Below are 15208 nucleotides of genomic sequence, written 5' to 3'. Positions count from 1 at the left end.
TCATTTGAACATTATAGAGCATTAAAGAGCGCCCCTGTCGTTTCCTGTAGTGAATTACAGTCAGTCAGAATGAGCGTGTGGGTCTTATGAACATTATAGAGCATTATAGAGCGCCCCCTACTCTTACTGTAGTGTATTACAGTCTGTCAGAATAAGCGTGTGGATGATATAAACATTATAGAGCATTATAGTGTGTTATATTTTGCAGTTTTGGGGTAATGTTTATCATGCTGCAGACACCATGGCGAGTGTTAGTAGTGTCAGATGACAGATGGAAGGGAAACACAGGCATATCCGTGAGGACAGCGAATGAATCATAAGCTCTCTGTTGTGGGAATAGCTACTGATGATGAGCTGAGCTTACATTGCGTAGCGTTTTAGAGTTTTTAGCCACTCCATAGATGTATAACAATGTAGGAACCACTGCAGTATCTGAGTGTCCACCATAGCAGCTACATTAGCAAATACCTGTGATACCATAAAGATACCATAACAACCACTTGGGATACCATAGCAACCATCTAGCAACCTCCTAGCACCATCATAGCAACCATCTGGCATACCACAGCAGTCACTTAGGAACACCACAGGAACCACAAATTAGATCCTCTATTATACTAGTAACCACTACCTAGTGTACACTATAGTAACCCCTTTAGCAACCACCATATAACAGTGTTAGTGCTTGCTTGAGTTTTAGCCACTTAGGAACACCACAGGAACAACTGCAGGATCTGAGTATCCACCATAGCAACTACATTAGCATATACCTGGGATACCATAACTAACACCATATCAACCACTTGGAGTACCATCACAAGCAGCTAGCAACCATTTAGCAACACCATAGCAACCTTCTGGCATACTATAGAAGTCACTTAGGAATACCACTTAGGAAATCCACTATTATACTAGGAATCACTGCCTGGTATCCACATTAGCAACTACCTAGGATACCATAAGTAACACCATAATAACCACTTGGAATACCATAGCAAACATCAAGCAACCATTAAGCAACATCATAGCAACCATCTAGCATACCAAGGCACCAATCTGGAACCACAGATTTGATCCTTTATTATACTAGTAATCACTTTCTGGTATTCACATTAGCAACAACCTGGGATATCATAACTAACACCATAACAACCCTTTGAAATACCAAAGCAAACATCTAGCAAACACTTAGCAACACCATAGCAACCATCTGGCATACCATAGCGGTCACTTAGGAACACCACAGGTGCCACAGAATATCCACAATTATTTTAGTAACCACTGCCTGGTACACCATTGCAACTACCTGGGATACCATAACAAACACTGTCACAACCACTTAGGATACCGTAGCAAGTAGTTAGCAACTACTAAGCAACACCAACGCAACCATCTGGCATACCATAGCAGCCTCTTGGGAGCACAACAGGAATCACAGAGTATCCACTATTATTCTAGTAACCACTGCCTAGTGTATACCATAGCAACCCCTTTAGCAACTACTTTGGATACTAAAACTAACACCATAACAACCACTTGGGATACCATAGCAAGCAGCTGGCATACCAAAGCAATCACTTAGAAGCACCACAGGAACCACAGATTACATTCTCTATTATACTAGTAATCACTGCCTATAGTATATACCATAGCAACCCCTTTAGCAATTACCTGGGATACTATAACATACACCATAGCAACCACCATATAACAACGTTGCTGCTTGCTTTAGTCGGCCTCCTTATGCCCTAAAACCTCCTCAATGCTTAAGGTTGTTGGTCATACTATTAACCTATTCACCCTCAAGACTGTGATGTAACAGTTTTGGGGTTTTGGAATTGGCCTGTGTGTAAGCTGTTGGTTGTTTGGTGTTTATGGTTTATACAGAACTCTCATTGTTTAACCAAACCAAGATTATAACAGTTTAATATTATGGGATGCTTTAGAAATGGTACGTTTTGGAACCGTTCAGTGAATAAAGTGTTAAACATGTTCAGACTATCTTCTAGTCCAGATTGTGGAAGCGTGCTCCTCCTCACCTCTTTGCATTAACAGAGATTTAGGTTCTCTCGGCGTTCTCTCCCGCAGGTTGAGGAGACAGCTGGGCATTATTTATCTGTTTAGTTTGAATCTGTTGCTTGTTTTGTTTATGTATTATATGCATACATTCAAAAGTGTCATTCAAAAGTTTGGAAATCGCCCAATATTAGATAAGAGCATCACTACAACCAGAAGGAAGTGTCTGAGTGTAATGTTATTTAAAAGGATGGTAAAAGTTAGCAAGAACCAAGAACAATAGACTGATAAGGGTTAGAGGTGGGCGATACGGCCCTAAAATTATATCACGATATTTTAGGGTAATTTTGCGATCAATATTTTTGGCGATATGACAATAAATAACCATTAATGTAGTATTTGTCGGACTATAAGGTGCATTTAAAATCCTTTAAATTGTCAGTGCGCCTTTTAATCAACTTTCTCCATCACCAAGGCTGGGTACAGCATCATTAGCATTAGCCGCTAACTGCAGCGCTAGCTTTTTTGCCGTTCAGAGGTGATTTACCGCATTCAAACAAGCTACTTGAGACAAACCTGGAACACTCAGGTTTCCTCAGTGTATCGCAATCGGGCAGCGTTTACGTCCTGCTAGCACTGCGGTTAGCTCCTAATGCTAATGCTGCTGCGGCACCCAGCCTTAGTGCTGGAGAAACTTCACCGAAAACTCACCCTTAGAAAAAATATTGGAATTCTGTAAATAAACGAAAGCACTTCACTCACCCAAATAAACAGTTTTCAGGAGAAAAATCTGTGTAGATTAACACCCAGCTCGTTTAACAGAAAATGTCCTTTTTTTTTAAAAATTACAGTTTTGTTATTAAAGACGCTTCCTCCAGCTTCCCCATTAGAAGGGAAACATGGCGACACCCTTGCTCACTTCGATGTAGCACCCTTACTAGTGTCGCTTATAGTCCGCCTTATAGTCAGAAATATATGTTTTTTGTTTTGTTGCAGCTGTATATTCTTAAAATTAATTTTAAAGTTTTATTTAGTATGAATATAAGTTTCATACGTTCATTAGAAATCAAAAAATCATCTATGAGACACCTGATTTTGTATATACCATATTTTTTGCATTATGGTAAAAATTAGCATTTTGCTGCAGATTAATCTAAAGATACATTTTAAGTTCATTTCCTGGATCATTTTCAGTCTGTTTTATTTTTTTATTAATTTCTCCCACAGCGTTTGGCAGCACCCCAACTCCCTCTGTGTTTGGGCAGCAGCCCAGCGGCGGCAGCGTCTTCGGCCAGGTAACGCCCTGAACGTTCTTTACCAACATTAATCAATCAATACATCAATCAATCAATCAGAGTTTTATTCAAATAAATGCACTTACCTTATCAAGCAGCTTGCACCATAGCAACCACCTGGAATACAGTAGCTGCGAAAACCACATGGACTACATAGTACCAACTGCCTGGTACCCACCACAGCAACAGCCAGGGATACCTTATATACCTAAGATACCATAAGAACCATCTGGGATTCCATACAAGCACCCAATTAGCAACACCATGGCAACCACCTGACACAACAGAAACCACCTTGTATCAATTATTGTAATAATTATCCTAGTAACCACTAAGCAGCTGCCTTAACTTATACCTTAAATTCCATAACAACCACCTGGGATTCAGTAGCATGCAGCTAGCAACCACTTAGCAACACCATAGCAACCACTGTGGAACACCACCAGAATCATAGAGTATCCACTATTATCCTAGTAACCACTGTCTGGTTACCCACCTTAGCAACTGTCTTGGATACCATTGCAAACATAATAACAACCACTTAGGATACCATAGCATGCAGCTAGCAACCACTTAGCAACACCATAGCAACCACTTGGCATACCATTTTAGCTGCTTAGGAACACCACATGAACAAGCAAGTATCAAGTGTTTTCCTAGGAACTACTGCAGAGTATCCACCATAGCAGTTGCATTAGAATATACCTGGGATACAATTACAAACACCATATCAACCACCTGAGATACCATAGCATGCAACTACTTCTCTCTGTGTTCCAGCAGCAGCCCTCGTCCGGCGGGAGTCTGTTCGGCTCCGGGCCCGGTAACCCCGCCCCCACCGGCGGAGGATTTTTCAGTGGTTTGGGAGGAAAACCCAGTGAAGACGCCGCCAACAAGAACCCATTCGGAACCAACCCAACCGGCGGGTTCGGCCAAACCAACCAACCGGGTGAGGAGATTTCACAAAGAGATTACCTCAATTGATGTGTTTCAATTCTATTTTAACTCTAGTTAGATTAATTTAAGTAGGGTCTAATTAATTATTTTATATAAAGCTTTATGTTTGTTTAAAATAAACTAATTTTAAAGATTTTTAGATTCATAGGATATCGATATTGATTTTTTTGTGTTAAAAATGCCCCTTTTAGCCAACTGTGAAGCTTGGGAGTGGGTGTTCAGTTCCTACATTGTAAATGAATAGTAAAGTGATCCAGATTAGGAAGGAACACATGAGGAATCATGTAGTAACTTAAAAGTGATAAAAACAAACTAAAATACTCTGTGAAGAAGTATTTAGGTGCTCTTATCTGGGGAGCTTCTGAGGCTGGTAACTCTTGGTCTTCCTTTCCTGGAGCGGTCCTGATGAGTGCCAGTTCCACCATAGCATTTTTTCCCATCTTCCTTCTTGTCATAATCTGGATTAGAACATTACTCAGATATTCACTGTATACCTGTAACTCTACCTCTTCACTACTTTACTTTAACTGATGCTCTCAAACACTTTATTAAGAGACAAGAAATTCAAGTAATTAACTCTTGATGAGTTCAGCACAGCTGTTAACTGAAAGCCTGAATTCCAGGTGACTCTACCTCATAAAACTGACTGAGAAAATCCAGCAGAGATGTGCAAAACTGTCTAATCTAAGCAAGAGGTGCTACTTTGAATATTAAAAAATATATATATATACCATATTCTGTTTTTTTTTAAATAATGAAAAAATACTGATTTTGAGGTGCTTTTCAAACGTTTGACTGGTACAGTATCATGTTTGAGTGTTTTGTAGACACTATATTGGTTGTAAAGTCGACTTGCTACCAAAACATGATCACAATATTCAATATAACAGCAGGATTATCACCTGCATTGTGATGTCATTATGTGCAGTAATTTCTCAGCTTTAAACACATAAGATTAGATTTTCTCCACAGGATCAGCTTTTCTATTAAATACTTCATTCAGACTGTATCTCAAATTACTCCTCCTCATATCTAACAGCAGCATCAAATCCCAGAGTGATCATCTTCTGCTTATATACATTAATATACATTTCCTCATTTCTCCTTCTGCACCTCATCTGACCTCATAAGGGACGCATGCAAAAAAAAAACTTTAATATTAACTGTAACTTTAAATATTCTGTATTACTACCATATTTTTCATGCTATAAGGTGCACATAACGTTTTTAAATGGTCAGTGCTTCTTATAATCCGATGCTTCTTATGTATGAATTCTACCAGTCAGGTTTTAAGGAGTTTTAGTGAAGTTTCTCCATCACTGACACTGGAGCAGTATTAGCATAAGTCACTGACTGTTAGCTTTTTGCTATTCGGAGTTGATTTTTATTGGCCTGCAGCCTGCTGCTAACCCACACTAGCATTGCTGCAGCAGTATTAGCATGCGCGGACAATCACACTAAATGCTAGCGGTTAGCCGCTAATGCTTATGCTCCAACCTAGTGCTGGAGAAATTCAGGAACCTAAGATAACTGTAAATAAATGCCTAAATAAACAGTTTTCAGGAGAGAAATCTGTGTAGATTAACACCCAGCACTCATTTGACTTTTTAATATGCAATTCATATAATCTAACAAAATGCAAAATTAAAAAACTTCAGTGTTTTGTCATATTGCCAAGAGTATCGTTATCGCAAAAATACCATGAAATATCGTGATCTAAATTTATGGGCCATATCGCCCACCCCTAATCAGCAGTAAGATAAAAGTTGGTTATATATATATATCACTTTGAATGAAATCTGTAAATAAATTATTGGGAAGAAAACAGAAATATCACTGTTTTTTGCTTGATGTATTTGTATTTGTGTTTTTGCACTTGTAAGAAGTTGTATTTTTATGCTGGTTTATTAAATATATATGTGTATATATGTATGGTGTTTGTGCAGGGAGTACGAGTCTGTTTGGGAACAGTGGAGCGAAGGCCTTCGGGTTCGGGTCGAATACGTTTGGAGAACAGAAGCCCTCGGGAACGTTCAGCGCTGGAGGAGGATCTGTGGCGGCTCAGGGCTTCGGCTCCTTCTCCACCCCGGCTAAAACAGGTACTGACCAATCACACAGCGGCACCACCCACATCACCTCCACCTCCATCCTGTACTGCAGCTTCACTTCGCTCAGTTCAGTACTTAGTTACTTTATTTGATTTATGGCGCTAACTAACGTTATCAGGTAGATAACTAAGGTTACAGAAGTGCTAGCTAACATTAGCAACAAGCTAGGTAACAGTATCAGGGAGATAACGAAGGTTACAGAAGAGCTAGCTAACATTAACGGCAAGCTAACTAACGTTATCAGGGAGATAACTAAGGTTACTGAAGAGCTAGCTAACATTAGCAACAAGCTAGGTAACAGTATCAGGGAGATAACTAAGGTTACAGAAGAGCTAGCTAACATTAGCAACAAGCTAGCTAACAGTATCAGGGAGATAACGAAGGTTACAGAAGAGCTAGCTAACATTAGCAACAAGCTAGCTAACAGTATCAGGGAGATAACGAAGGTTACAGAAGAGCTAGCTAACATTAGCGGCAAGCTAACTAACGTTATCAGGGAGATAACTAAGGTTACAGTAGAGCTAGCTAACATTACAGCACGCTAGTTAACATTATCAGGGAGATAGGTTAGAAAAGAGCTAGCTAACATTAGCAGCAAGCTAGCTAACATTATCAGGGAGATAACTAAGGTAAGCGGAGGGCTTGCTAACATTCGTGATTAGCTTGTTCACATTATCAGTGAGATAACTAAGGTAAGCGGAGGGCTTGCTAACATTCGTGATTAGCTTGTTAACATTATCAGGGAGATAACTAAGGTTAGCGGAGTGCTAGCTAACATTAGCAGCCAGCTAGCTAACATTATCAGGGAGATAACTAAGGTTAGCAGAGTGCTAGCTAACATTAGCGGCAAGCTAGCTAACATTATCAGGGAGATAACTAAGGTTACAGAAGAGCTAGCTAACATTAGCAGCAAGCTAGCTAACATTATCAGGGAGATAACTAAGGTTACAGAAGAGCTAGCTAACATTACAGCACGCTAGTTAACATTATCAGGGAGATAACTAAGGTTACAGAAGAGCTAGCTAACATTAGCGGCAAGCTGGCTAACATTATCAGGTAGATAACTAAGGTTACAGAAGAGCTAGCTAACATTAGCGGCAAGCTAGCTAACATTATCAGTGAGATAACTAAGGTTAGCGGAGTGCTAGCTAACATTAGCAGCCAGCTAGCTAACATTATCAGGGAGATAACTAAGGTTAGCAGAGTGCTAGCTAACATTAGCGGCAAGCTAGCTAACATTATCAGGGAGATAACTAAGGTTACAGAAGAGCTAGCTAACATTAGCAGCAAGGTAGCTAACATTATCAGGGAGATAACTAAGGTTACAGAAGAGCTAGCTAACATTAGCGGCAAGCTAGCTAACATTATCAGGGAGATAACTAAGGTTACAGAAGAGCTAGCTAACATTACAGCACGCTAGTTAACATTATCAGGGAGATAACTAAGGTTACACAAGAGCTAGCTAACATTAGCGGCAAGCTGGCTAACATTATCAGGGAGATAACTAAGGTTACAGAAGAGCTAGCTAACATTAGCGGCAAGCTAGCTAACATTATCAGTGAGATAACTAAGGTTAGCGGAGTGCTAGCTAACATTAGCAGCCAGCTAGCTAACATTATCAGGGAGATAACTAAGGTTAGCAGAGTGCTAGCTAACATTAGCGGCAAGCTAGCTAACATTATCAGGGAGATAACTAAGGTTACAGAAGAGCTAGCTAACATTAGCAGCAAGCTAGCTAACATTATCAGGGAGATAACTAAGGTTACAGAAGAGCTAGCTAACATTAGCGGCAAGCTAGCTAACATTATCAGGGAGATAACTAAGGTTACAGAAGAGCTAGCTAACATTACAGCACGCTAGTTAACATTATCAGGGAGATAACTAAGGTTACACAAGAGCTAGCTAACATTAGCGGCAAGCTGGCTAACATTATCAGGGAGATAACTAAGGTTACAGAAGAGCTAGCTAACATTACAGCACGCTAGTTAACATTATCAGGGAGATAACTAAGGTTACAGAAGAGCTAGCTAACATTACAGCACGCTAGTTAACATTATCAGGGAGATAACTAAGGTTAGCGGAGTGCTAGCTAACATTAGCGGCAAGCTAGCTAACATTATCAGGGAGATAACTAAGGTTAGCGGAGTGCTAGCTAACATTAGCGGCAAGCTGGCTAACATTATCAGGGAGATAACTAAGGTTAGCGGAGTGCTAGCTAACATTAGCGGCAAGCTGGCTAACATTATCAGGGAGATAACTAAGGTTAGCGGAGTGCTAGCTAACATTAGCGGCAAGCTGGCTAACATTATCAGGGAGATAACTAAGGTAAGCGGAGAGCTTGCTAACATTCGTGATTAGCTTGTTAACATTAACGGTGAGAAAACTAAGGTTAGAGGAGTGCTAGCTAACATTAGCGGCAAACTAGTTATTGTTACTGGGGAGAAAACTAAGGTTAGCTGCGTGCTACCTAACATTAGTGGCGAGCTAGCTAACATACTAATGTTAGCGGCAAGCTAGCTAACTGGAATATCCTAAAATATCATGTTAAATAATGATATGGCCATATCGCCCACTCCTAACAGGTACAGTACAGGCCAGCTAGTTATAATCAGTAATAATTTATGTAATATAAACAGTTAAATTCTCTAAAACAGTGAGGTTCAGCACATCAGGAAGTATGTTTATTATTTATTTGATGATTATGGGAAGCCGTGTTTCTGCTGTGATGCTCTTCTCATTATAAATCCTCATCTTTCTCAGCTGATGGCTGTTTCAGACTCTCGTTTCTGCCCATTAATGGCGGCGCTCCAGAGAATGTAATCCAATTACATTAGCTCGATCAATTATTCACCGGGATGTGCGGGGGGGGGGGGGGAGTGCGCCATGCTGGCTGTAATTTCAGAGCGGCTCGGTACAGCCCCTCCCCTCTGGGACCGGCATGAATGGGGTTAGCGGTCAATACACAGCGACAGGACGTCTCGCTACCGCACAGCGCCGCGAGCGTCCATTCAGCTCCACAGGACCCAACCCTGCACTCACCCAGCAAGGACACCCAGCCACCCTGACTCAGCTCATTTATATACATACTCATTTATATACCTGGGTTGGACAATGAAACTGAAACACCTGTCATCATTTTAGTGTGGAATTTTAGGTTTCATGGCTAAATTGGAGCAGCCTGGTGTTCAATCTTCATTAATTGCACATTGCACCAGTAAGAGCAGTAAGAGTGTGACGGTTCAATTAGCAGGGTAAGAGCACAGTTCTGCTCTAAATATTGCAATGCACACACTAACATTATGGGTGACATACCAGTTCAAAAGTTCAAAAGAGGACAAATTGTTGGTGCACGTCTTGCTGGAGCATCTGTGACCAAGACAGCAAGTCTTTGTGATGCATCAAGAGCCACGGTATCCAGGGTAATGTCAGCATAACACCAAGAAGGACCAACCACATCCAACAGGATTAACTGTGGACATAAAACCACGGCTGATCAAATCACGCAGAATTCAATGTGCACCTCAACTCTCCTGTTTCCACCAGAACTGTCCGTCACCACAATCAATTATTGTGCTCTAAAACCAGGTGTTTCAGTTTCATTGTCCAACTACTGTAGTTCAGAAAGCCACGTCTCAAATTTGGGTGCAGTTTCTTTATTCCAGATCATGTATAACTATGCCATGTTCTCTGTTTGTGCAGGTGGTTTTGGAGCTGCTCCGGTGTTCGGCAGTCCCCCGGCGTTCGGAGGTTCTCCTGCGTTCGGCGCCACGGGCACATTCGGCAACAGCCCAGGCTTTAATAACCCGATGGGAGCCAGCCCGGGGAAAGTGTTCGGAGAGGGAACCTCAGCAGCCAGCGTAGGAGGATTCGGGTAAATGATGCATCAGTAGGACTGTGTTTAGGCAAGATACAGGGGCTACATTCAGTATATCTCAATATATTGCAATGCTTCAATCAAATCACATTTGAGGAAAGATTTTCTAGTGTATTAAAATTTGTATTAGGAATTTTCTAGTCCTTAAAATCTGAGTAAAATAAAAATTCCACTCAACATTTTAATATTTTAGTATGCACTGCTTCTTTAGCCAAAAACAGCCAGAATACACAAATCCTGATTATTTTCTCTTCATAAACCCCAGAAAATTGGCTTTTAAAGTTATTATTATTATTATTATATTTGATTATAATTTATTTTAATGTTACTTTGTTTATTATTGCACTCTTTTCATTCTGTTTTTCTATTTAGTTTTTTTTCTGCAGGGAAAATCTGAATTTAAGAATTTAAGCCTATTAAGTTTTAGAGCGGGCCAAATGGCGAGGTAAATCAAATGTATTAGGACGGGATTTCATCCTCTTATGAAGGAGAGCAGAATCCATGTGATCCACATGAAAACAGCAGGAACGCTGTTCCACCTCCGCAGCACTGACACATTCTGTGTTCAGCAGATTATTAAACAATCATTTTTACTTTGCTTTGGTCTGGAAAGGGGCAGGTATTTGAGTAGAAGTGTTAAATCTCCATTTTCAATATTTATCTTCACTTTTCCCTTAGTATTTCATTAGAACAGCTTACTTACCACACTGCAGCCACTATTACTGTGTGTACAAATACTGAAATACTAGCAGTACTGAAATAATCTAATGCTGTGTTTAAAAAATAGCTTTTTTTAAATTGAAATTGATCTTCATTTTGATTTATCCAGTTTCCATTCCTATAAACCTGAGATTGATCTTCAAAATTAGCCTATTTTGGGACAAACTTTGAATTAATTCTTCATGTAAAAACTAATATTTTTAATTATGCTACAGTTAAAACTATTGGTTCTCTGAAAACCTGATATTTTAACTGAATTTTCCCTAAATTAATCCATATCGAATCGAATTGGAAATCAAATCGAAAAGAGAACTTGTTAATCAGAATCAAATATCACAGAAAGCTGAAGACATTTATTTTTATAATTTAGAGACTAAATTAGACAGTAAATATGTCTAACAATACCACTAAACAAACATTAAAAAGCTAAATTTAAAGAGCTTGTTATTATCATTCCTTTTTATTCAATATCTGTAGAATATTTCACTTGTTTTGAGGTACAATTGCACTAATGTTGCTTGAAAGTTCCTGTGGTGTACAAGGTGGTCGATAATGTGTTGCTAGGTGGTTGCTAGGCTTTGCAAGATGGTTGCAGTGGTATCCCAGATGTTTGTTATGGGTTTGCTAGATAGTTGCACACTGATTGCTATGGTATTGCTAGGTGGTTGCTAGGCTTTGCAAGATGGTTAATATTGTATCCCCTGTGGATGCTGTGGTTTTGCAAGGTAATTATGAATTGATTGCTATAATATTTCTGGATGGTTGCTAGCCTTTGCTACATGGTTAAAGGGGTATCACATGTGGTTGCTGTAGGTTTGCTCAGTAGTTAATAGGTTGTTGCTGTGGTCTTGCTCAATCCCATGGTTGATATGGTACCCGATGTGGTTGCTATGGCTTTCCAAGGTAATTGCAAGGTAGGTGATTGCTATGACACTTGGTTGGATAGACTCTGAAACATGGTTAATTGGTTAACATGGTGATTGCTGTGGTCTTGCTACCATGTGATACCATAACAACCACCTTGCAAACAATTTAGCAAAATCTTTCCCACTCTTGCGCTGTCTCTCTCTCTCTCAGCTCTCTCAGTGAATTCAAAGTATTGTTTTGGTATTGGTACCATAAATTTATTAACGATACCTAGGCGTAGTTTTGTAACTATCCCGTCCCCTACATCCTCTTCAGAGCACAGCGTGACCTTTTAACCCCAGGATGACGCTGCTGTTTATCCCGGAGTGGATTATTCTCCTGGTTCGGGTTCTGATCCGCGTCTCTGGCGCTCCGGAGGGTCACGTGAAGGCGTCGGGCCGGTCCTGCCCGCCCGCGGTGCTGCAGTGGGTGCGGGGGCTAGATTATAGAAAAAGATAATCCCAGGGTCATGTGCTGCCCGGCTGCACTGCAGATTACGCTGGCACAGGCCCCGTACTGCAGGGGGTCCCAGATTACAGCCCAAACACACACACACACACACCTCTCGCACACTGAGAGATAAGAAACTGTCTGTGGAGGCCTGTGTTTGATTGCACACAGCCTGAATCCAGATATTCAGACCTTCTACAGCATTTCTATGGTTTCTATGTTCCGGATCAGTTGATGAGTTTTTATTTGGAGCGTTTATCCCTATGTTTGGTTTGTTTTCACACAGGCACAAACCTAAACGCACGTATAAACCAACGCACAAAGTACATCGGCTCCTCTGATTGGTCAGAGCTGTCTGACACGGGAGCCAGAAAGAAATATAGTGAGCAGATTCTGTGTTTCAGTTTCTTAAATTCTATTTTTTTTTCTCTAAATTAATCCATATCTAATCGAATTGGAAATCTAATCAAACAGGGACCTTGTTAATCAGAATCAAATACTACAATCACAGAAAGCTAAATACATTCATTTTTATAATTTAGAGAATAAATATACAATAAAAATGACTAACAATCAGTATTAGCAAAATATTTGACTTGATTTGAGGTAAAATTGCATTAGTGTTGCTTTGTGGTTCCTGTGGTGTAAAAGGTGGTTGGTATAGTGATACTGAGTGGCTGCTAACGTGTTGCTAGGTGGTTATTACTAGGTGTTGCAAGATGGTTGCAGTGGTATCCCAGGTGGTTGTGATGGGTTTGCTAGGTAGTTGCTAACTGATTGCTTTAGTATTGCTAGGTGGTTGATATTGTATCTATTGTATCATTTGTGGATGCTGTGGGTTTGCAAGGTAATTGTGAGGTGAATGCTATGGTATTCCTAGGTGGTTGCTAGGCTTTGCTAGATGGTTAAAGTGGTATCCCAGGTAGTAGTAATGGGTTTGCAAGGTAGTTGCAAAGTTGTTGCTGTGGACTTGCTGTGGATTTTGCTGGATGGTTTGATGCTATATTGAGTGATGCTATCCCACGTGGTTGCTATGGTTTTGCAAGGTAGATGATTACTATGGTATTTCTGTGTCAATAATAGGCTTTGCAAGATAGTTGATACGGTATCCCATGTGGTTGCTTTGGTTTTGCAAGGTAATTGCAAGATGATTGCTGTGGTCTTGCTAGATTTCACTAAAAAATTTTTACAAGGTGGTTGTTGTGGTATCACGTGGTGGCTGTAGGTTTGCTCTGTGTTTTCAATGGAACGAGTAGCGTAGATGTGAGCAGTGAACGCAGCACATCCCACACGCTTAGTGTGTAAACAGCATAGAGCAGCAGCAGAGACAGCGTTTGTTCATAACAGTATATTATCTGGCTAATATATCAAATTAAACTGTGCCTAATCAGCAGTTTAGCTCAAATAAAAAAGGAGTATATTTGATAGCATTATCGGATCAAGACCGTATCACATTCTCACCACAAGCGAAAACACCCTACATTATCAAACAAAAGTGAGTACAGTCAACATGCCACCTCATGGCAAAGAACTCTCTCTAAGAACAGGCCTCCCCAGGGTCGAAGCTGAGTCAGCTGATATAAGTTACTGTATATTTAAGTTCCATTCCTGTGGTTATGTCTCATTAAAATACAGTAAATAATAAATTATAAAGTATTCGCAAAAATGTGAGGGGTGTACTTACTTCTCACTACTAACTACTTTATCTGTGCTACACTGTAAGGCTGTGAAATGGCAACATCACAAATGGCTTTGGGTGTTTTCCTGACCTAGTGTAGCTCCAGGCTTTAGTTGTTTTAGTGTGAATTTGTAAGAAAATATAGTTTAAAGCAGAAGTCCCTATGATTTTCCTTCAGGCAGAGTGGTTTAACTGCTCCTTAATACCTGACTAGTAGAATTTATACACAAGTTGCACCAGATTATGAAGTGAACTCTCAATTTTTGGGAAAATTAAAGTATTTTAAGAACATCTTATAGTGCGAAAAATACAGTAATTGCCTTCTATATCTTGACAATATTTAATGAATAAACAAAATGAACAAAGCAATTTATTCACATTAGCCTGCATTAAAACAAAAGTGCTTTTTGACATGCTCTGTGCAGTTACACATTCTCACCAGAGAGGGCTCCAAATCCACAAATTCCTAAAACTTACAGACTGTCCCTTTAAAGCTCCACTAGGTAGGATTGAGATTTTGTGCTCGTGGGCTCCCCCTGCAGTTGTAGAGTGTAATAAATGTTTCAGGCGCATTTTAGTTTCTCTTTCTCATTTTCTGTCTTTCACAGACATATTCGGTCTCTTTCCAGCTTCTGCTAGAGTGTCTGTATGTTAGTTTGTAAAGAATGAACCAGTAGTCCTTGTAGAACTGTTAGAACTAAAGGTCGGAAAGCAGGTCGCAGTTCTCGTGAGCGTTGGTCGCGGCTGCCTCGGAAAACTTACAGAGTCTGGTTTGAGCTCAGAGGAGCTCCGGCACAGACACGAGAGCACCGCTATTCCTCCTATTACACCTCAATGCAGCGCTGCAGAGAGATTAAAGCTGTAATTTTACTTCTTTATAAAGTTCAAAAATCAAGCAAATCCTACCTAGTGCTGCTTTAAATGACTCCTCTTATTAATTTAAGTTACCTGTGAATGCAGATCAGTGTGAGTAGAATGTTGATAAAGTTCTGTTATTGTGAAAGCACTTTTATATTTGTGTGATTTGTATTTACCACAGTGAAGTGAAAGTGAAGGAACTTCACCCCACCTGTAGGGGGAGTCCAAGAGCAAACGATTTCAATTCTCACATAGTGCTGCTTTAAGACCTGAAACAGTAGTATTTAGAGCAGAAATCACTATAATATCACAGTAAATAATGGAATAAAGTATAAAAGGGCAGTTT

General features: G+C 40.0%; 1 protein-coding gene across 7 annotated transcripts in view; it reads left to right on the top strand.

The window, feature by feature from the left end:
* Window positions 1-15208, top strand: part of nup214 (nucleoporin 214) — a 104867-nt gene that overhangs the window by 75197 nt on the left and 14462 nt on the right. For 6 of the 7 annotated variants that reach the window (XR_007424877.1, XM_049465811.1, XM_049465804.1 and 3 more), the window contains exons 30-33: window positions 3244-3311; window positions 4092-4260; window positions 6215-6367; window positions 10076-10247. Coding sequence is in view for 6 of the 7 variants with exons in the window: in XM_049465811.1 (XP_049321768.1) it covers window positions 3244-3311; window positions 4092-4260; window positions 6215-6367; window positions 10076-10247 (562 nt within the window). In the remaining variant the exon portion in view is untranslated. The remainder of the gene's footprint in view (window positions 1-3243; window positions 3312-4091; window positions 4261-6214; window positions 6368-10075; window positions 10248-15208) is intronic. The other variant, XM_049465806.1, reaches the window with a different exon arrangement.

Source organism: Astyanax mexicanus, chromosome 1, assembly GCF_023375975.1.
Source record: "Astyanax mexicanus isolate ESR-SI-001 chromosome 1, AstMex3_surface, whole genome shotgun sequence".
Taxonomy (NCBI): Eukaryota; Metazoa; Chordata; class Actinopteri; order Characiformes; family Acestrorhamphidae; genus Astyanax; species Astyanax mexicanus.
This window is presented reverse-complemented; position numbering and strand designations above follow the sequence as displayed.